The 19,656-nt window shown below is 32.9% G+C and overlaps 2 protein-coding genes across 3 annotated transcripts; one reads left to right on the forward strand and one right to left on the reverse strand.

Moving 5' to 3' along the window:
• Window positions 1–1,622: 1,622 nt before the first annotated feature.
• Window positions 1,623–3,013, forward strand: LOC132047163 (uncharacterized). The gene has a single exon (XM_059438084.1). It carries the CDS (start codon window positions 1,759–1,761, stop codon window positions 2,752–2,754), a length of 996 nt encoding a protein of 331 aa, XP_059294067.1. The 5' UTR covers window positions 1,623–1,758; the 3' UTR covers window positions 2,755–3,013.
• A 2,655-nt stretch (window positions 3,014–5,668) lies between these two features.
• Window positions 5,669–17,326, reverse strand: LOC132047162 (protein NRT1/ PTR FAMILY 5.8-like). 2 transcript variants are annotated; one of them, XM_059438082.1, is made up of 6 exons: window positions 17,232–17,326; window positions 17,044–17,147; window positions 9,067–9,234; window positions 8,652–8,869; window positions 6,909–7,426; window positions 5,669–6,686 (listed from the first exon to the last, which is right to left on the reverse strand). In XM_059438082.1, the coding sequence occupies exons 3-6, from the start codon at window positions 9,119–9,121 to the stop codon at window positions 5,873–5,875; spliced, it is 1,605 nt and encodes a 534-aa protein (XP_059294065.1). In that variant the 5' UTR covers window positions 9,122–9,234; window positions 17,044–17,147; window positions 17,232–17,326; the 3' UTR covers window positions 5,669–5,872. The 2 variants fall into 2 exon arrangements, with proteins under 2 accessions (XP_059294065.1, XP_059294066.1); XM_059438083.1 differs by lacking the exons at window positions 17,044–17,147; window positions 17,232–17,326 and adding an exon at window positions 9,499–9,633.
• Between the last annotated feature and the right edge of the window lie 2,330 nt (window positions 17,327–19,656).

The following is a 19,656-nucleotide window of genomic DNA, read 5'->3' on the forward strand; positions in this document are numbered from 1 at the left end:
TTTTCCTCATTTTCTTCTCGTATGCCAAAGTTTCATTTTTTCGTTCTAACCTAATCTCGAAATAAGACTATTGGTTTCAAAGATGTCGTCCTCTATTAAGCGGTTGTGGTCTTCGAGTTGCAACCTTTGTTGACCAAAAGTGCTAGCTTTCCGAAGCTATACTTGGAACTTGAATACTTGTAACATTTAGGATGATTCTAAAAAGAATCGGATATTAATCTAAGTTGTCCCTCAACCATTACAAAATGTTGAATCTCCCTTCTTCATCGTTGATTTCCTACAAATAAACTTGAAGCTCGATAATTTGTGTAATAGAACGTGTTGCGGCTAGTACTTTACTTTAAATAGTAAAACGTTTTACATCAGCTGGTCTTTTAGAAGATTAAGTTGAAGAAGAAGCAGGATAGTGATATTTAATGTAACACTATCTAGTAATCTTGATAAGAACTATACAAAGTTTGAGTTTGAAATTATGTTAGCCTAAGTAGTTTCGAAACTTGTTATTTTCGATGGTTGAATGTCTAAAATTTCATAAACTGTTTGTGTAAATACTTCTAGATCCGTAATTCCACGACAAAATTTAGTACAATAGCAATTTGAGAGGGGTGAAATAGGGAAAAATAGTTTTGAATTTTTCGTAGGAGTTAAGAAAAAAAAAAAACTAAAAATTCAACGAGAACTCTAAAGAGAATAATTCAATCATCATCTTCTAACATATCTTCATTACTAGTGCGGACGTTGCATGTTATTAATTTTAAGAAACCAAAGACTGCCCAATACTAAAGCACCGCTTAAACGCCACCTCAAAATATCACCAAGTTAGACTTGTTTCAAAAACATTAGCGGCTCAGCTTTATATTTAATTCATCTCGTTAGTTACGACTTACGAATATCAATCAACACTTACATATGTTGGTGGGTTGTTTTTCGGTGATATGGATTTGTAACGGTCATCCCGATCCTCTGATGAAACAAAGAAGGAAAAATAAGGCACAATTTAAAATTAAAAAAAGAAAGAAAGAAAGAAAGAAAGATAAAAAGTACTCTAGATACCCCTGCAACTTGAGCTTGTGTAACACAATTTGTTTTTCAGAGTGTAACAAACGACAACTTTGGAGTATACACAAGTTACCAAATCTTTTCTCAGTCTTGAGAAACACAAATGTACACAATACTAGCAGTGACAAAATTAATCATAAGACATTATTTGCTCAATCCATTCAAGTTAAGGCGGATTAATTACTTGTTTTTATTGATTGAGTTCATTTTAACCCGTCTAATTCAGTTAATCTTATAGGTAGCCCAAATTAACCTATAAATAGTCTTGTCTACATATTTTATAAAAATATTTTTATTTGATAAGTTATATATAATCACAACAAAGAGAGTTTTATTATTATATATTTTACAAAATTATAAAAAACAAATAAAAAAATTAAAACTTAATAAAAATTAAATTAATAGAATTATAAATTTAGTAAGAATTGAATGTGTTGAATTATATTCATTATTTAATTTATTTTATCACAATTTATTTCAATTTAAATAACTTTTAAACGGATTAATAACCCGTCAATTTGACATCCCCGAGCAATACTATTATGAAATACAAGTCCAACTAAAGCTGCGCAGACTAATTCCTGAATTGGCGGCCACACCCTCCCCTGATCAAAATTAAAGAACCTTCCCTTCAACATATAATAAACACATACAATTTTTTCTTCAGATCTAAACAATAATAGACAAAAGTCAACAACAATGGGATTATTCAACTACACCGTCGCCGGTGGTGGTTTCATACTCATCGGCGCGTGGGAATCACTCGCTTCCACCTCAACTGCCCTCAAAAACTCATCACAGCCGTCCACGTCACAAAACCCATCTACAGATAAACATACCCAAGATTCTGTTTTTTCTTCATCTATCACCTTTGTATTAATCTTGATCCTTTCTTTCCTTTCCGTTCTTGATTCTTTGTTATCCTTTTTTGATGCAATTAACTCTAAAGACAACGTTGGTTCTGTTCTTCAATTACAGGTTATAGCCATTTCTCTTTTATTCTTTCTTTATTCGGTTTTAGGCCTTATGACCTGTTTAAAAAAATCGTTTCTTTTACCTACTCCGATCCTTAATTTGGTTTGTCTTTTTGCTTTTGCTGAGGAATTTTTGTTGTTTTATCTTCAAAGAAAAGATCCAAGTGGAGTTGAGAATCGTTACTATGATCTATTACTTGTACCTATTACTATTTGTGCATTTTGTTCATTTCTTGAATTGAAAAATCCCAAATCGAGTTATACTAGATTAGGACGTGGGATTGGGTTGATATTACAAGGAATGTGGATTTTACAAATGGGGTTTGCTTTTTTCTCTGATTTGGTTGCACAAGGATGTGCTTTACATGAAAAAAGTAGAGGAAATTATACGGTTAAGTGTAAAGGTCATCAAGAATATCATCGAGGCCGAGCTATTGCTACCCTTCAGTTCAATTGCCACCTTGCTCTTCTTGTAACTGTGATCTCTTTTGTGTACTCAATTGTGTGTAAAAAGAATGGTATTAGTCGCGAACATATGAGGTATAGACCTATTGGAGCGGAAATGCAACATTTGGAAATGGATAATCAAGCTCATTTTACGTTGGACTCTGATGAAGATGATAATGAGAATGGGATAAAAGAAGAGATGAATGTTGAAATGCAAAGGGCTATCGTGCCAGTTCCTGAATCAGAAACTAATGGCTATCATACCGGTCCTTGAGGTAATCCACGGTTAGAATTTTTTGTTACTAGGTATAAAGATCTATTCTTTGCAGAAGTAGTTACGCTTTAGAGGTTGTATAAAGGATTTGAGAAAGGAAAAAAAAAAAAGTTTCAGTCTTTTTTTGTTTGATGATTCTAGTTGAAATTGCAGTGTTGTGTTAGAAATTTATATTTTCCTTTGTTGTATGTCTGCGGATGACTTGCTCTTTGATACTAATGATGAATCAACTTTTCTTATGAAAAGAAGCTTTACTACATTTTCCATTTCATAGTTCATTCTCTATATTTGGACTTTTAAATTGTAAACCTTTCTTTGAAAATTTTAGAGTTCAGGCTGTTGAGTTTCATCTTTGCCTAGACTCTACACATTTCACTCATAAGTAAAGTTCTTAGAAGTTATGCACTTCCTATTAGCGTACCTAATTGACCATGCTGTAGATAAGCTAGAGAGGATTTGGTTTAATGGACATGATATATCCATTGTATCTGGCGTTTCTGACAACTATGTTACTAAAAAATAAAGATACCTTGCGTAAAATGTATGCACAGTCATATATCTATTTAAAACATGGTCACAATGTGAGTTAATGCTTGCATTAATGTTTTCCCGTGAACATCCTCTCTATGGGTTTTTCTAAAATTGCTTTTCAGAGATTTGAACATACCAGTTCTTGAAGAGTCTGGAAAAAGGAGAATGAGATCATTTGGTAATGATGCTTTGGGTTATATTTATAAAAAGGGAGGAAAAAAAAAAAGAAGAAAGAAAAGATAATGATGCTTTTGGTTACACTGCGATAGCTGCATGAATATAATGTGGTGATAATCAGGAGCGGACCCATGTATTAGTTTTTGGTGCTCGAGCACCATACCCTAGGTAGACAAAAAATATTGAATTTGGTATAAAATAATAAATAGCACCCAGGAAGCAATATTAGATCTTGGTGCTCCGGTTAAAATGTTGTAGGCTTTAGGCTAAGTCATGGAGGAATCGAGTTCGAATCCTACTCAAAGCAATATATTTTTTGTTGATTTTAAGGTGAGCACCCAGGATCGTTGAATCCTGGGTCCGCCACTGGTGATATTTTGATAAAGATCTCTTAAACTGCTAGTTTGAATGCCATACTTTCTGATCTGGGAATATCTTTATTTTCGTGATAAAACAGTTTATATTCTTTGACCTGACACATGAAACAGAGGTTATGACTAGGCTGCACATTAGTTCTGCTACACCAGCTGCACTACCTCTTAGTTAACCAGCACAAATGGTGAACGCTTCACCAATTAGATATAGGTAAAAGGCAACATGAAGAATGAGACCCTATCACCATGCTCTGAATTACAAGAATTGGTTGAAATTCAACTTAATGTATTTTTTATGAACTATTGCCTTGATCTTGGTTTTTTTGATCAGGATATCAAAGGTAACCTTCATCCTGTTACACATGTCATCTTATCACATTAATGGGTAGGCCGTTATTCTGTGACAGTTTTCCTCAAAAAGTATATCTGTATGATCATTAAGGAAAAGAAAGGTCAAATACTTTTAGAGGCTTTAGATGATTTTAGTACTCCAGTGCATCTGGGCGAGAGAGATTGGAGTTGCAGACTTTTACTTTTCATTCAGCGGTTTTACTTCGATGATGACCAAATACCTAAGAGAGCTTGATTATCCTAAAAACTTGAGGAAATCCAATTGATTTTCGAGAGTATTCAATGGGGTTATCTTACACTGTGGATGTGAATTCATCGACAAGTTAATATTTCTCATTGTAGGGTGATGCTAACTATTGACACATTTTGAATCCTCATGTTCTTTAGATCTTTGATTGTTTGCATGATGTTTCTTCTAGTCAAATACTTTTAGAGGCTTTAGATGATTTTAGTACTCTAGTGCATCTGGGCAAGAGAGATTGGAGTTGCAGACTTTTACTTTTCATTCAGCGGTTTTACTTCGATGATGACCAAATACCTAAGAGAGCTTGATTATCCTAAAAACTTGCGCAAATCCAATTGATTTTCGAGAGTATTCAATGGGGTTATCTTACACTGTGGATGTGAATTCATCGACAAGTTAATATTTCTCGTTGTAGGGTGATGCTAACTACTGACACATTTCCAATCCTCATGTTCTTTAGATCTTTGATTGTTTGCATGATGTTTCTTCTAATACCAACTACCAATTTGTATCCGTTTTGTTCAGAGCACCTCAGTTAGACTTCAATGATGGCAATGGAGCTTTCCACATCTACTGAATTTGAACTTTACTACTAATCTATGCAAACTCTGGCAGCTACTAGGTAAAGAAACTTCTGTAAGCTTTTCAAATGTCACATGCTTATTCATTTGCTGGCTATCGTTTGGTTTATTGTTGGCGTCAAGAGTTTCCTAGTGCATATAGTTAAGTTCAGTAAAGAACTAGATACTCATTCTTTCATAAATGATCTCTGCAAGATGTGTATTTTAATCTGAATATACTAGCAAAACATTTTGGTTTGCAGCATCTCCTAAACTTTGAAATGCTGGTCGTTCAAGAATACAAATGACCAGCACCCAGCTTAAAGACGTTGATAACCCTGAAATATCGAGTATCGAATCTTAACTTTTGTAAATAGTTTCCCCGTATTTTGACGAAGTATTCTGATGGTTTAGTTTGAATTATGCCCTCATTGACCTATCAACGAACTTATTTCCAATTCAATCCGCTGAGACATGGACTGGTTTAACTTAGAATATAGTCATGGTGGATTGATAAAGTGACAAATAAATTTGGACGATGGAAGAAAATTTATCCTGTTTCTAACCGATTGTGATAAAAAAATTTGGAGGAGGAGCTCATCGCCAGTTTGCAAGGATATCCATGGCTCGTCATCTCTAAGATACCTCATTACAACCAATAAACATACATTTTGGAATGGATCAAAAGTAGAGTGTTTTTATTCGTTTGTAAACTTAAAGCGGATGCAACAAACTAAATAGGAATTCAAAGTTTATCTTCCTTATATACAGTGTTGACTATATACAAGTGCAGAACCTTCAATTTCTACTAGAAATGAATGTTCACTCACATCGCAAAATATAGCATTCGACAATAACAAGCTATCAGTCACTACAACACTCTAACTAACTGTCCTGCTCCTATAAAATCGACAGAAAATCATAAACATCAAGAAACTGGCAGCACTTGACAAGGCCAGAAACCAGTAGTAGTTATCTAAACGGGCCTTTCTCATGTCATCGGCGAACCAATTCTGCTTTTCCCCTATTGAACTTGTCAAATGTTCAATCACGGTTATAAGGAATGAGCTGAAGAAACTACCACACCCGAATACACTAGTATAAAGGGCTATACCTAAAGTTCTCATATTTATTGGAACTTCAGAATAAAAGAACTCTTGCATACCAACAACTGTGAATATATCTGAAATTCCCAAGAGAATGTATTGAGGCAGCAACCAGAATATGCTCATTGGCACATCTTCTAAAGTTGAAGTCCCCATATTTCTGGCAATATCTAGTCTTTTTCTTTCGGTAACAGCTGCAATTATCATTGCTATTACTGAAAGGAACATACCTATTCCCATTCTCTGCATCACAGTGATACCTTTCTCATTGCGTGTCAAAACACGAATGAAGGGGATAAAGAACGTGTCGTACAGAGGCATGAGAAGGATTATAGATATGGTGATTGAACTTTGAAGAGCAGCTGGTGGAATTCGGAAGTTGCTTCCAATGTTTCTCTTCATTGTCATACCTTGTTTAGTGAAAAATGTTGCAGGTTGTTGAAAAATCACAGCAAACATCAGAAGCATAGTCCATACTGGCAGTAGAGGTAGTATTACTTTTAAAATTTTGACTACCCCATTCTCTGATTTTTTATCGGCACCCTCGATGCTGCCTGAATCTTGTTGGCAGAGTGGTGTATTTTCAAGTCTATGAACAAAAAAATAAGCCATAATTAGCACTACGGGCCAAGAAATTTATTTGTTTTGCTTTTATTAAGTGATACACAATCACAACGTCCAAAAAAAGCTAGACTGATTTAACATGTTATGAGTTAGCTATCATTTTTACGAAATTACAGATACGTTAGAAGTGAATTGATTGTCTGAAATATTTTAAACTCTTCTACAACAGCTTTAAAGAAACACTTACTCGATCTCAACAGCCTTTGACTTATTGGTATCTGGTACAGCGATCTCACCACAGGTCAATCTTGACGTAGCCGCTCTAATAGATTTAACTATATCACCCAGTGACTTGATATGAATAATTTCGCCATCTCTGTTGTGTGTATAAAATCGGTTTCCAAATCTGAAGACTATAACCGATACTATCATGGCAATAGAGGGAATGGCGAAACCTAATCCCCATCCTAATGTATCCTGTATGTACGACATGACAGAAACTCCAAGTAGACTGCCACAACAAATGCCAAAATACCACCACTGGAAAAATGTGCTCTTCTTCTTGGTGCTCTGGTCATTTTTTGTACATGGCAATTCCTCTTCGTCATCAAATTGGTCCGCTGCAAAAGCTTGTAAGGACGGGTTGTAACCCGCTTGGCCTAGTGAAATTAAATGCAGAGACCATTGTAAGGATGACGAGAAACCCGATTTGTCCGCAGAAGTCCATGGCCAGTGTAATGCTAATGATGTCAAAGCTAAAAGACCCTGATTGTTTAATTGTCAAAGAGAGTTATTGTCAGTATATCTCCTTTTCAATGAGGCAATACTATTAATCTGCTCTTCATATTAGTAACATATTTCGATTGAAACTTCTTTACTATTTGTTAATGTTATATGTATTTCCTTTTCAATGAGACAATAAAAATGTACTATTTAGAAGACAAAACAACTCTTTCACGACAAACAACTGTTTATAACCGTAATTATTCTCATAAACCAAAACAGAACAGTGGCAAATCTTTGTGCACTGAGCAGACATAACAAATGCGCCACAAAAGAAGTGACACCTAAATCAGCAATAACGTAAGTAAGTGAGTCGACAATGAAAAAAACTGTTATACATACTTTAAATAGAAGTTGTTAAAGCTGCATTCATTACGTGCAAGATTTATGTTATAATGCAATGTTATTGCGCTCTACAGATTAAAAAAAAAAAAAAGGTGGTTAATGACTCAAGGTTCCACGTACATGGTCCACCGTGGCTGTTGCTAATGATCTCCGTGTAGATAATCCACCAACCAAAATCAAATATGTAAAAATCAGTATGTATCTTTTTTCCCTCCCCGATAGTGGCAAAAAGTCATCTTTATTAGATCAAGAGTTTTTTTCCCATTTTGATAAAAAATTAAATCTACCGTGTCTTTTTTAAATTGACATAGCCACTAGATCCTAATAAATGAATATACTACATTAGGAAATAGTCGGGATAACATTAAGGGCTCGTTTGATTTGCTAACAGAATCGCGGGATTATTATCCCACATCCTAATACCTAGATTTTGATATAAAATGTATACTGATATTAGCTAATACCCATAACCAAATATGGGATGAATATAATCTCAAAATTTATATCGAGATTAATATTCTTATCCCTAAAACCAAACGACCCGAGTACGATTTGTTCAAAAAATTCGTGCCTATGGGATTGTTTTGAAATTTTCAAAACTCCACAGACATGCAAAAGAACTAAAAACTCTAATAAGCTTGCAACCTAAGAACTGCCTTAGCAGCTATACTAAAACTAAGCTTCCTTCATGTGAAAAGGATTCAACAATTTGGACTTACACAAGATTTTGTTTCGACTCTATCCGCAGAGTATAATTTTCTAACCAGCACAAAGGATTCACTAAACCACCTCTGAGCAGTAGCTCCTCAAATTGTGTATAGAAAGTTAAAGAGATGAACTGAAAATTTGAAAAGGAACTTACGGCAAAATATAAAGAAGAAGAAGCCAACACAGTGGTGTAACGATCCAAATAAGAATCAGCTAGTGGAGCAACCAGCAGTGGCAGCATAGACGTAATACCACACCAATTGTTAACCATCTTTGCCGCAGCTGAATTGCTCATTTTAACCACATCTGTTAAATATGTCACCAAGTTTGACGCCACTCCTTTGAATGCAAATCTCTCCATTCCCGCTATCACTGCCAAATTAAAATCACAATCCACACGTCCATGTAAATATTTTTATCTTTGGAGATTACAGAATACTTTAACTACGCCTCAGTTCTTCATTTAAGCTCAACTCATATCATCATACTGAAGATTATTGAGTTAAAACTACCTAGGAATGAATTACTGAATATAAAATCAAAGGGGTGGGGGTGGGGGATAATTTTACCTATGAGGAGAATACATGGTTTGTTGAGCTTTCTTCGACTTTGTCCCCCAGCCATGAAGGGAGATTCAGAAAGAAAGGATTAATGAAAATGAGAAACGTTGGAGAAGATAACAAGGCTTCTTAATTATATGTTGCTGCTGCTTGCATTTGCTCTCAGTATTTCAGTCACTACACAAAACCAACAAACGAATTAGTGTTAATATAAGGCCGTACTTTAAAGATCTTATATTTGGATTGGCTAGCTAGCTCCATCTCAACAAGGCAATTAACAAATTATATAGTGATTTAAAGTAGCAAAAAGATGTTGAGTCTTTTTCAGCAAGTAAGATAGCTTTTAGTGAGACATATAATTTAACACAGGACAATCACCAAAAGCACTCAAGAGATAAATGATATAGCATACGAAACAAATGTTACTAAATGATTTCTTACTTTAGTCTTGGCAGACAATTTGTCGCACCTAATGTCCATAAGAGGTGCGAATAAACAATTGTGAAAATGTAAACTTGTAAAGTAATATACTCTGCATACAAACTGAGGTTAAGATGATAAGGTTATAGGCCCTCTATCTTTAATTAGAAATTTCAGATTGGAGCTTTGAATTTGGAGTCATCTTTAATAAAAGAAATATTTTACCCTGAAGTAAACTTTTCGATACAAATTTGATTAATCAAACCCTAAAACAAATTAATATCAAATTAAATCAGCTAAACTATTTAAAGAAAATCAACTTTTCTGAAAGGCTTAAAAATGGAACACTAGACTATCACTAAAAATTCTTTTAGGCAAAGTTAGTGATAAATGATTTGAAGTCTAAAAGGCTAATAATGCAGCATTCCACGTTTTCAGTTGGCAGTGTCGTCACGTCGGTTTAATCTTAGATATACTTTTATTATGTCTTCATGCAAAAAAGCTCTTAACAATTCTGATGACTCCAAAGCGTATGTTAGTTTCATTCATGATGTATTTGATGTTGCACTATAATGCTTACTGTTGCTCGACATATGGCAGTTGCAACCACTTGGATTACCTCAGAACCTGCCAGGTTTTAGCTTCGGAAATATAATATTTTACCACTTCTGTCAATTGGATAAGCAGAGAAAATCATTACAGTTTCATTTCAAAAATTGGCAAAGCCCACTGCAATAATCAAATACTCCTAGTTTTATTATTTAAGTTAAACAGGAAAAGTGACTACTGTAACTTCGAGTTTAACGGAATTTGGCGGCTTGTTTCAAATAAATTATGACTTTTAATCCTAAGAAGTTCTTTTTTCTTAAATTTAAAAAACAAGAAAAGCTTCTCTTTTGAAGACAACGTTCAAAAAAAAGCTTGGCGCTTTGCAGGGAATTATTACTTACTGTAAAATCTTTCTAAAAAAAAAAAAAATTCGAACAAACTTTCCCGGAAGGATTTATTTTTCTCTCTTTGGCATAAGCGTTAGGCATTGAACGGGAGAAATAGATTTTTGGCTCTTTACACCATTTTTTTTTTTTTTTTAGTTTTATGACCTTTTTATAAGAGATCTTCATTTTTTTACACATAAGAGATACTCCCTCTGTTTTAATTTGTTTGAACCCATTTGATTGGGCACGATATTTAAGAAAGAGGGAAGACTTTTGAAACTTGTGGTTTAAAATAAGCCTTGAAAATTTGTGTGGCTGTAAATCATTCATAAAGTAAATTTGTTTCCAAATTAGGAAAGAATTAGCCATTCATTTTAGACGGACTAAAAAGAAAATAGGTTCAAACAAATTGAAACAGAGGGAGTATGAAAAAGACATTTTCTTCTACTCAAATTGTAAGATGCCAAGAGATCTTATTTCCTCTCGAACTAAATACCTTGACTAATTTTTTTTTGGATACATGCTACTTTAGTTTTTGCCCCCGTAGGTATCTCCGTCTACTAAGACTTGACAAAAGAAAAATAAAGAACTTTTAAAAATCCTTTTCTATGTTTAATTACCTAAAACTAATTTTCTTTAAGATTTGCAATATTACGCTTATCTTTTTGTTTTATTTTCTTATAATAATTATTTTAAGTTATTTATTACTAATAATTGTAATTTCAATCTTATCAATTTGCTATACTTATCATCCTTACACTCTTCAATTAACTACTTAAATTACATTGGAGTAAGAAGGCATAAAATATTAGGAGTTCAATAAGAATCTTTGAGATGGATGTAGAATAGGGTCCCAGTTTATTTGGGAAGGAATAGTGAGGTTGTTTTTCAATCAGTATGTCAATGTATGCTGGCAATATGCAGGGAAACTTTCACGCACGCACTACGAACTTTTTAAGAATAGACATGAGCTTTCTATAGGCATGAGAAGTTTGATTTTTCATAAAAGCAACCTCCGGAGCCTATATGGGCATTGATGTTGATGAATGCACTGAGTAAATTTCTATAGGAATGAGAGAGAAAAATTTTGTTGACAAGAGAGCCGCATCCTTCACTTCCTAGGAGAAGGGGTCAAAAAAAAAATTGTTGGGAAAGAAGCAGTGACAAAGTTAAATTTTTTATTAATTAGATTCAAGATATAAATACATAAACACAGAGTAGCTTAGAGGATTTAAAATCTACTATGTATACTCTTGTACCCCTAGCTCCACCTAGTTAGGAAACAAAAAGAGCACGGGGCTTATCTAGTTTTTTCTTTCTATCTATTCCAAAGGAATCTAATTAGTAAATTAAGAAAGTGTGGGAAAAGGCAATTTAATAAGATTATGATTATTTTTCATTAAATCATAAATGATTTAGAAGAATTAGTCATCAATGATAATAATTATGTCACAATCCCAAATAAGTGTGAGTTGCTCACATTATCAGTTCCAATGACCCAAATATGTAAAATTTAGTCAATTTGATGATGAATCCTCGTAATACAATTAAAAAAGTTATGAATCTAATATCGTAAATCAAAATAAAATTAGTGAAGTCATAGTTAAGTGAAGCTCTATGAGTAGTCCCTTCTATAAAAGTTTCTTAAGTAGGAAAACTACCACTACAGCCACTTTAGTAGCACCGTTACGCCCAAACTTTGATTGTGTGCCATAGATGCTGAAAGAGATACCAAAACCACGCAAGGCATCAAGTAGTAAAATGTGTAGCTTGTGAGTTGTTAATGTTCAATGGAAGGAACTGATAATTAAGCATTAGTCCTATTCAACTACATATGCATTCCAGGCAGTAGGCATTCGAATTTAACTCACTATTTAGGTCATCGTTTTGCTCGAATTCTTTAAAAGTATTATCAAATTCATGTTAAATTCTTCAAAAATGCAAATTATACTCTAGCATTTGTCAATCAAGCTAAGTAACATCTAAACACATGAATATTTAATTAACATTATAAATAAAAAAATCAAGTCAAAATTACAAGGTTAGGATTTATGTGATGACGAATTTGACCTTCAGATCCGTATTCATGTCGAATACCCTCATTCTTATCTTATGATCTGATAGTAAATCAAAATCTAAATATTAAAATTAAAATTAGCTTAGGTAAGGTCAACTAATGAATTCTTTTAAAATCATTCATCATGCTCCAGTCAGACATATTTCCAATACTTATAATTAAGAATTAATGAGTCCACTAATAGTACTCCAGGTCACTCCATATTTTTATCCACATCATCAGCTAATCTAAGTGATGCAAGATCCTTTTTGGAACAAAAGAGGAGAGTGTTGACATAAAGTTGCTACAATGACAACATGGAAACTAAAGGAAAAGGTTATCATCTCCAATACAAAACACAACATATGAGTTTCAAGTATTTTATTTTGCTTGATCAAAAGGACAATAATGTTAGTGCTGGATGATCAAAGTAAATTGTTCCAATTGGCAGTGAGGTGGTGGTTTAGTGATATGGAATTCACTTCATCTCTCCTTTTGACTCCACCACTATTTCTTTGGCTCCTGGCATGGTGCAATTAGAAACTCCCTTAAGCTAGTTAACTTTAAGACCAAACGTTTATCTTCCGAATATTCCCTACTAGCAAATCAGTTGAAGCCTAACGTCTAGCCATCTGAATTGTCACGCCATTCAACGGCGTAGGCAAGATTATCACGATAAATACCTACCACACTGACTATTCATACCTACCACACTGACTATTCACACCAAATTATGTTAAATATTGTTAATTTATCATAATTAAAAGTGAATTTAATGATCTGAAATTGTATTTTTTATTTCATTTTCATATTGAAAAATAATAAGTATGAGAGGTGTTAAAGCTTTTTATCATCGGCGACCACATTCGAGTCTGAGCTCGAGCGAATTCAACTTAGCTTTGTTACTGTACTTAGATTTTAGCATCGCAGAGAGATAACTTTACATTATCTAGGATTATCTAGGCACCCTCGAAGGAGGGGTCCTGTGAACTTCTTCTCATAGATCAAGCCACAGTACTAGTCCGACAACACAAAAGCAGAATTCTCTAAAAGCCAAGGTCGCGAGTGGCCAAGAAGGCTCACTTGGAGACTTGGGTTCTCGACATAAAAAATGAAGGTTGTTGATTAACCATGATTAAGTCCTTAAAATCTATGTGCAAAGACATATTATTCATCTATTGGCTTAGTGTAAACAGAGACGAATTTAGGTATAATTTTTGGGTCACGTGAACACATGGGCACTCGACTAAACTCGATATATTATGTGTATAATTCTGAAAATATATCTAATATTAACTGAAGGAACACATGGTCAAATTAGGCTGAGGGGAGCACTGGTTAGGGGTTGTGTTTATTCCCTGAAGTTCTCGGGATTGAACCCGAGCTCTTGCACGTTTTATGCTTTTTTTTCTTTTCACTAAAGCAGCTTTTTAACTTTCCTTTTTATATTATTCTAAATCCTTTTTCTTCTATAATTCTAATTACCCAAAAGTAAAAAAAAACATGTTTCTTTTTTTATATTACATCTAATGACCCTTTTCCCCCCTTTATTTCTAATTACCCAAGTCCCAAAAGACAAAAGAAATCAAAAAACCCTATAGGCGCTAAGCTGCACCGAACCAAAGGCAAAAGAAATCAAAAAATGTCGTAGCTGATGGTGAACCCATCCTCTTAAAATACTGGATTCTCCTCTGGGTATAAATATTGGGTGCGAGTAAGTTACGTTTTTATCGATTATCTCCAAGGAGTTCTATCATATGCTATATGCATGTAAGAAAATATTTTAACTTCATATGATTTTCTAAACCCCTTCCACCCATTTAGCTCCACCACTAATGCCAATGCCATATATTAACCATTTCTACCCTTTAGCTCCGCCATTACGCCAGTGCCATATATGCATCTTTTTCACGATATATAGAGTTGTATTACTTTTTAGTATTTGTAAGTTGTAACCACATCTATCTCCCCATCACGAATCACTCCAAATTTAGAGTATAGTGAAACACCAAATTGAACATCGTACGTTTCTTAAAAAGATACGGATATAAAGAAGATGCACCAAAGTAAGAAAATGAATAAATTAATGGGTGGACCATCAATTATTTTATTTACTTTAATTAATAGCAGTAACGAAGAATGGTAGTGATTGCTAAGTCAGTACTCATTTATGTAAGCAATACGTACCTGCTTTAAACTGTGATCACGTAGAAAGGGGCATGTATGCTCGTCATATTTACTCAATTATGAATCTACGATTAAAAATAAGGAGGAGGAAGTAATATCATTTTCTTTTATGAATTATATACCTCTGCAAAAAAATACAAATGACGAGTAAGAGTTTTAGCCGTTACCATTAGTTGCTTCTTCTTTTTTTCCAAGCAATTTTGAAGCTGAGTGAGATCATATTCATGGAACCCGTGATATGAAGAAGAATGTGTAAGATTGAGATTGAGAAAAAAGAGAGTAATTTTGGGATCAAGTTACCTAAGAAATTCTGTTAGCGCTTATTAAGGGGTTTTCGAATTATTCTCACTCTTTTAATTCCAAAAAATTGCAGACCGTTCACTAGTATTTTTGGGAACTGCTCACTTTTAAAATCCTGAATGACCCCTCCACTTCCATCAATTCTGAGTGGATTGTAACAAGGGTAAAAAAATATCCGTGTTTGCCCCAAAATAATAAATGCAAATGCACGTAGACTTTTATCATTTAATCGGAGTTAATTAACAAACATCTTCATCTCATTAGATCATTTGACTATAATTAATATACATAATTTGGTGTAAATATTGGGTTCAAATAAGTATTGAGTCCCTTTGGGGACTATCTGATAAAAGAAGATGATAAAACAAAAAAAACAGGGGACTTCTTCTAAAAGTATCAAAAGTTTTCCCTGCTTAAACTTCCCAATTTTGGAGGAGCTTTGGACCCGCTCACTCAGCTATGTAGTTTTGTTTTTTGGGAAGAGTTTTAAGTTTTATATATTGACGGTTTAAAAAGTACCTACATAATCTTCACATTTTATTGTAAATGTAAGTAAATTTTTATACGGTTTAATTTAAATTATACACACAATAGTGTGAAGATTTTTTACATTGTCAATAAATTTTAACCTGTAATAGCAGGTTAGTTATCATTTTTATCATATTATCAATTAATTACTTAATAAGCGACTTAATTGTGTAAATGGTTATTTTTTACACACAGCTAAATTGATTTTTTTGCAACATACGTTAATTGGTTGATAATAATGATAACTTAACTTGCAATCAATGTTGAACTACATTAATAGGCCAAGAAAACTTTATATATTTTAATTGCCAGCTTAATATAGTATACTTATTTTTAAAAGTTAAAACAGCATAACAAGATCCTCTTAGCAGTTCATGAATAACAGGGAAAAAGGAATTTATTTTTGAATTCCGTCTAATATAGAGATGCGTATTTGACGAGAACTAATCTCAGAATTTAATGTCTTTATTTTTTAGCCCTTATTCTGCGTACTCGTTTAATGATGCGCTAATATTTCAGTTCCCATTTATATACATGACATCAAGTTTATGAAAGGCTAGAACGTAATGAGAAACACAACAATTTCCAGCCCAGCATACGGCCAGTTGACTGCTTTATAAAACAAGTGTGTTTCGGAAAGACATCATTTGCACAATCTGTGAAGCATTGTCATCATTATTAGCTTAATAACAAAAACATGTACCATATTCTAATAACAACCTCAACTTCTACACTATCAGAACCAAAAATTACCTAAGCATTCTAATCCCGCCTACTTTAACATCTTCTGACTTCTGGGTAGAGAACCATGTGCTTGGATTAGTGATATGGAATATATACTTTATCTCTTCTTTTGACTCCACTTTTTTATTTGGCTCTTTGTATAGTGCTTGGTAACTCCCTTAAGCTAATTTACTTTAAGACCAAAGGTCGATTAATCTTACGAATAAATATATTCTCTACTACCCAATCCCTTGAAGCCTAACAACGTCAAAGTCATCTGAATTCTCACGCCAATGCCCATATATGCACTATTTCTACAAAGCCTCTTTATTGCTAGATAGAGTTACAACTTTTTATTATGTACAAGTGCATCTCTCTATCTTTCATTAAACATATATATATACTACTCAAAGAGGTCTAAATCTAACCTAGGTTAAAATTCAATCAAAAATATTAAATGACTTAGTTTCATCGTTCAAATTTTGGTGGACAAAGTTAGTAAGTATTTATCTTTGAGAAGATAGAAGGTACCCTATAGAATTAATCTATGTGCATGTAAACTGGCCCGAATATCACGATTATAAAAAGAATATAACTCTATCAATCACAATAGTCAATAGAGGTGCTTTTAAAAAATGAAGCATGGTCCAAAATCAGAGTAATGAAAACCAAATTGAACATTGTACTTTTCCTAAAGAGGTGTGGATATAAAGCAGATGCACTAAAATAAAAAAAAATTGAATCAATGGGTAGTAGTGCGCTAAGAGTTCTAAATTTGTACGGCTTAATAGTGCTGACTTAACATGTTGAAACCATAATTATGTAATGCTTACGCACCTGTTTTAAACTTTAATCACACAAAGAAGGCGGAAATGCAATGCGCCAATTAGATGCTCCAATTAAATGCTTGATCATCGGTAAATTACTCGATGATTATAAATCTACAATTAAAATGAGACAAGAACAGAGATGTCAATGAAATTACTTTTCTTTACGAATGAACAAAGTAGAGTTTCAGCCGTTACCATTTTAATTGTTCCTCGTGGGATTTGCTAAGCTGTTTAATTGAAGCTGTGTGACATCATATTCATGGACACTGATATGCAGAGATAAATATGCAATTGAAAAAAGGCTAAGATTCAGATTGAGAAAAGGAAAAAAAAAAAAAAAGAAAAAAAAAAGATTGATTACGATTGGGATTAAAGTAAAACATTCTGTTACCGCTTTTTAAGGGTTTTTTTGGAATTCTTCAAACTCTCTTTATAGTTCCCAGAAAACAGGGAGTACTTTTAAAATATCAAAATTTTTGCTCCTTAAAAAGTTAAAACTTGCCAATTTTTGAAGAGCATTGGACTCGTTCGCTCCACCATGGAGGTACCATTTTGAGAATAAGCATCATGAGGCCACTAATGCATTCGATAAAATTTATGCTCGGGAAAAAAAATCATTTTTTTTTGTGATATTATTGGACGATGAGTTTATGATACATTAATAATTGTAATTTAAGACCACGTAATTTAAACTGAACTAATTGCTTATGGCAAGTATTTTCCTGATTCAAATGAGGAGCAAAACACGGTCATAAAGTTGCCCAAAAATAGTAGACGTAGATGAATCTATAATGTCGACATCAACCTCATTAGAAATTATGAGAGAGAATGATCAAAATGGGGGATTAATGTATGAGCTTAAGTTTCATTTAATCCTTCCAGTAAAAAATACAGAAAAGGGTAAAAAATGCCCTTAAAATATGCGAAATGAACAAAAATGTGCTCTTCATAGTTTGGTCTAAGAATGCCCTTAAACTATACGAAATTAAATAAAAATGCCCCTATTAGTACTTAATTGGGTCAAAAATGTCATTTTCCTAATAAACATATTATTTCTTTCTTTTTAAACACATTATTTTTATAAAAATATTATTTATAAAGAAACCTTTGCTTGTTTCTTTTCTTTTAAAATCTCTTTACCTAATAAAAAAGTGGGAGACAATTATTTTTCTTCTTAATCTCATTTTAGCAATTAAAATAAAATTACCCCATGTACATTTTTAACTGAAAATATCTATCATATATATATAAGATCATGGTAACCACATCATTAATTTTCATTTAGAAAACGATAAAAAAAAAATTCCTAATAAAATAGAAAATATTTTAAGTTTTTAATTTTTTCCGAATTGAAGTAGGATAAGCATTTGTTGATGTAATCTTTGATTTTAAAGTTAAAATGAAAAAGGGTCAACAATAACTCTAGCGATGATATAGTAAAGATATTTTGTGATTTGAAGCAATGTAATAAATTTTCTTGTTTTATGGCATTATGATTGTTGTATTTAACTTTAAAACTAAGGATTATATCAGCAAATGTTTATCCTACTTCAGCTCAAATAAGATTGATAAATAAAAATATTTTCTATTTTATTAGGAAAAAGAATTCTATCATTATATAGATGAAAATTAGTGATAAGGTTACTATGATCTTATATATATGATATATATTATCAGTTAACAAAGTAAATGAGGTATTTTATTTAATTGATAAAATGAGATTATGAAGAGAAAAAGTTATCTCCCACTTTTTTAATTAGGTAAAGAGATTTTAAAAGAAAAGAAACAAGAAAAGGTTTCTTTAAAAATAATATTTTATAAAAATAACGTGTTTAAAAAGAAAAGAAACAATATGTTTACTAAGAAAATGACATTTTTTACTCAATTAAGTAATAATGGGGGCATTTTTGTTCAATTTCATATAATTTGAGGGCATTCTTGGATCAAACTATAAACTAAGGACATTTTTGTTCATTTCGATAGTTTAAGGGCATTTTTAACCCTTTTCTGGTAAAAACATGACGGAAATGGGCTTTAATCTAATTCAAAAGGTGATCAATTGGTCATAAGCCATATAAGTAAAGTCAATCGTTATTTTTGTTGTCAAAATAATTGAGGCCATCGGTATGTGAACTTCACGTGAGCTATCAAGCTACACAATAAAGGTACCTTCTTGTATAGTTACGTTCAATCCGAATTCAGAACCAACATCAAAATTCCTAACTCTAACTTGAAAGAGCCATGAGAAAACTTTTGCGGGATAGGGCTCGAGTAAAATTACAATTTATGGTGAATATATTTAATGGAATATTGATAGAAGCGTAGAATGTCTTTCATTGGGCACTTGGGCTAGTCGGTATGGAGAAAGATAGGAATTTTCTTGGTTGTAGCTTCTCTTAAGACATATTTATTAATAATAACTACCCTTTAAATTATTTATAAATAGTAACTAAAGTACTTTTTAAAATTACTGCACATAGCTATATCAGCAACTTCTAGTTACTAGGCCAAATACACACGTAAAACACTCCCCCCTATCCCCAAATCCCACGTTTAACGGTTATTCAATTAATTCGTCAGATTCTCTCTCCAGCCACTTTAATCCTTGCCTTTTTTTTCT

This window comes from Lycium ferocissimum, chromosome 2 (genome assembly GCF_029784015.1).
Source record: "Lycium ferocissimum isolate CSIRO_LF1 chromosome 2, AGI_CSIRO_Lferr_CH_V1, whole genome shotgun sequence".
Lineage (NCBI taxonomy): Eukaryota > Viridiplantae > Streptophyta > Magnoliopsida > Solanales > Solanaceae > Lycium > Lycium ferocissimum.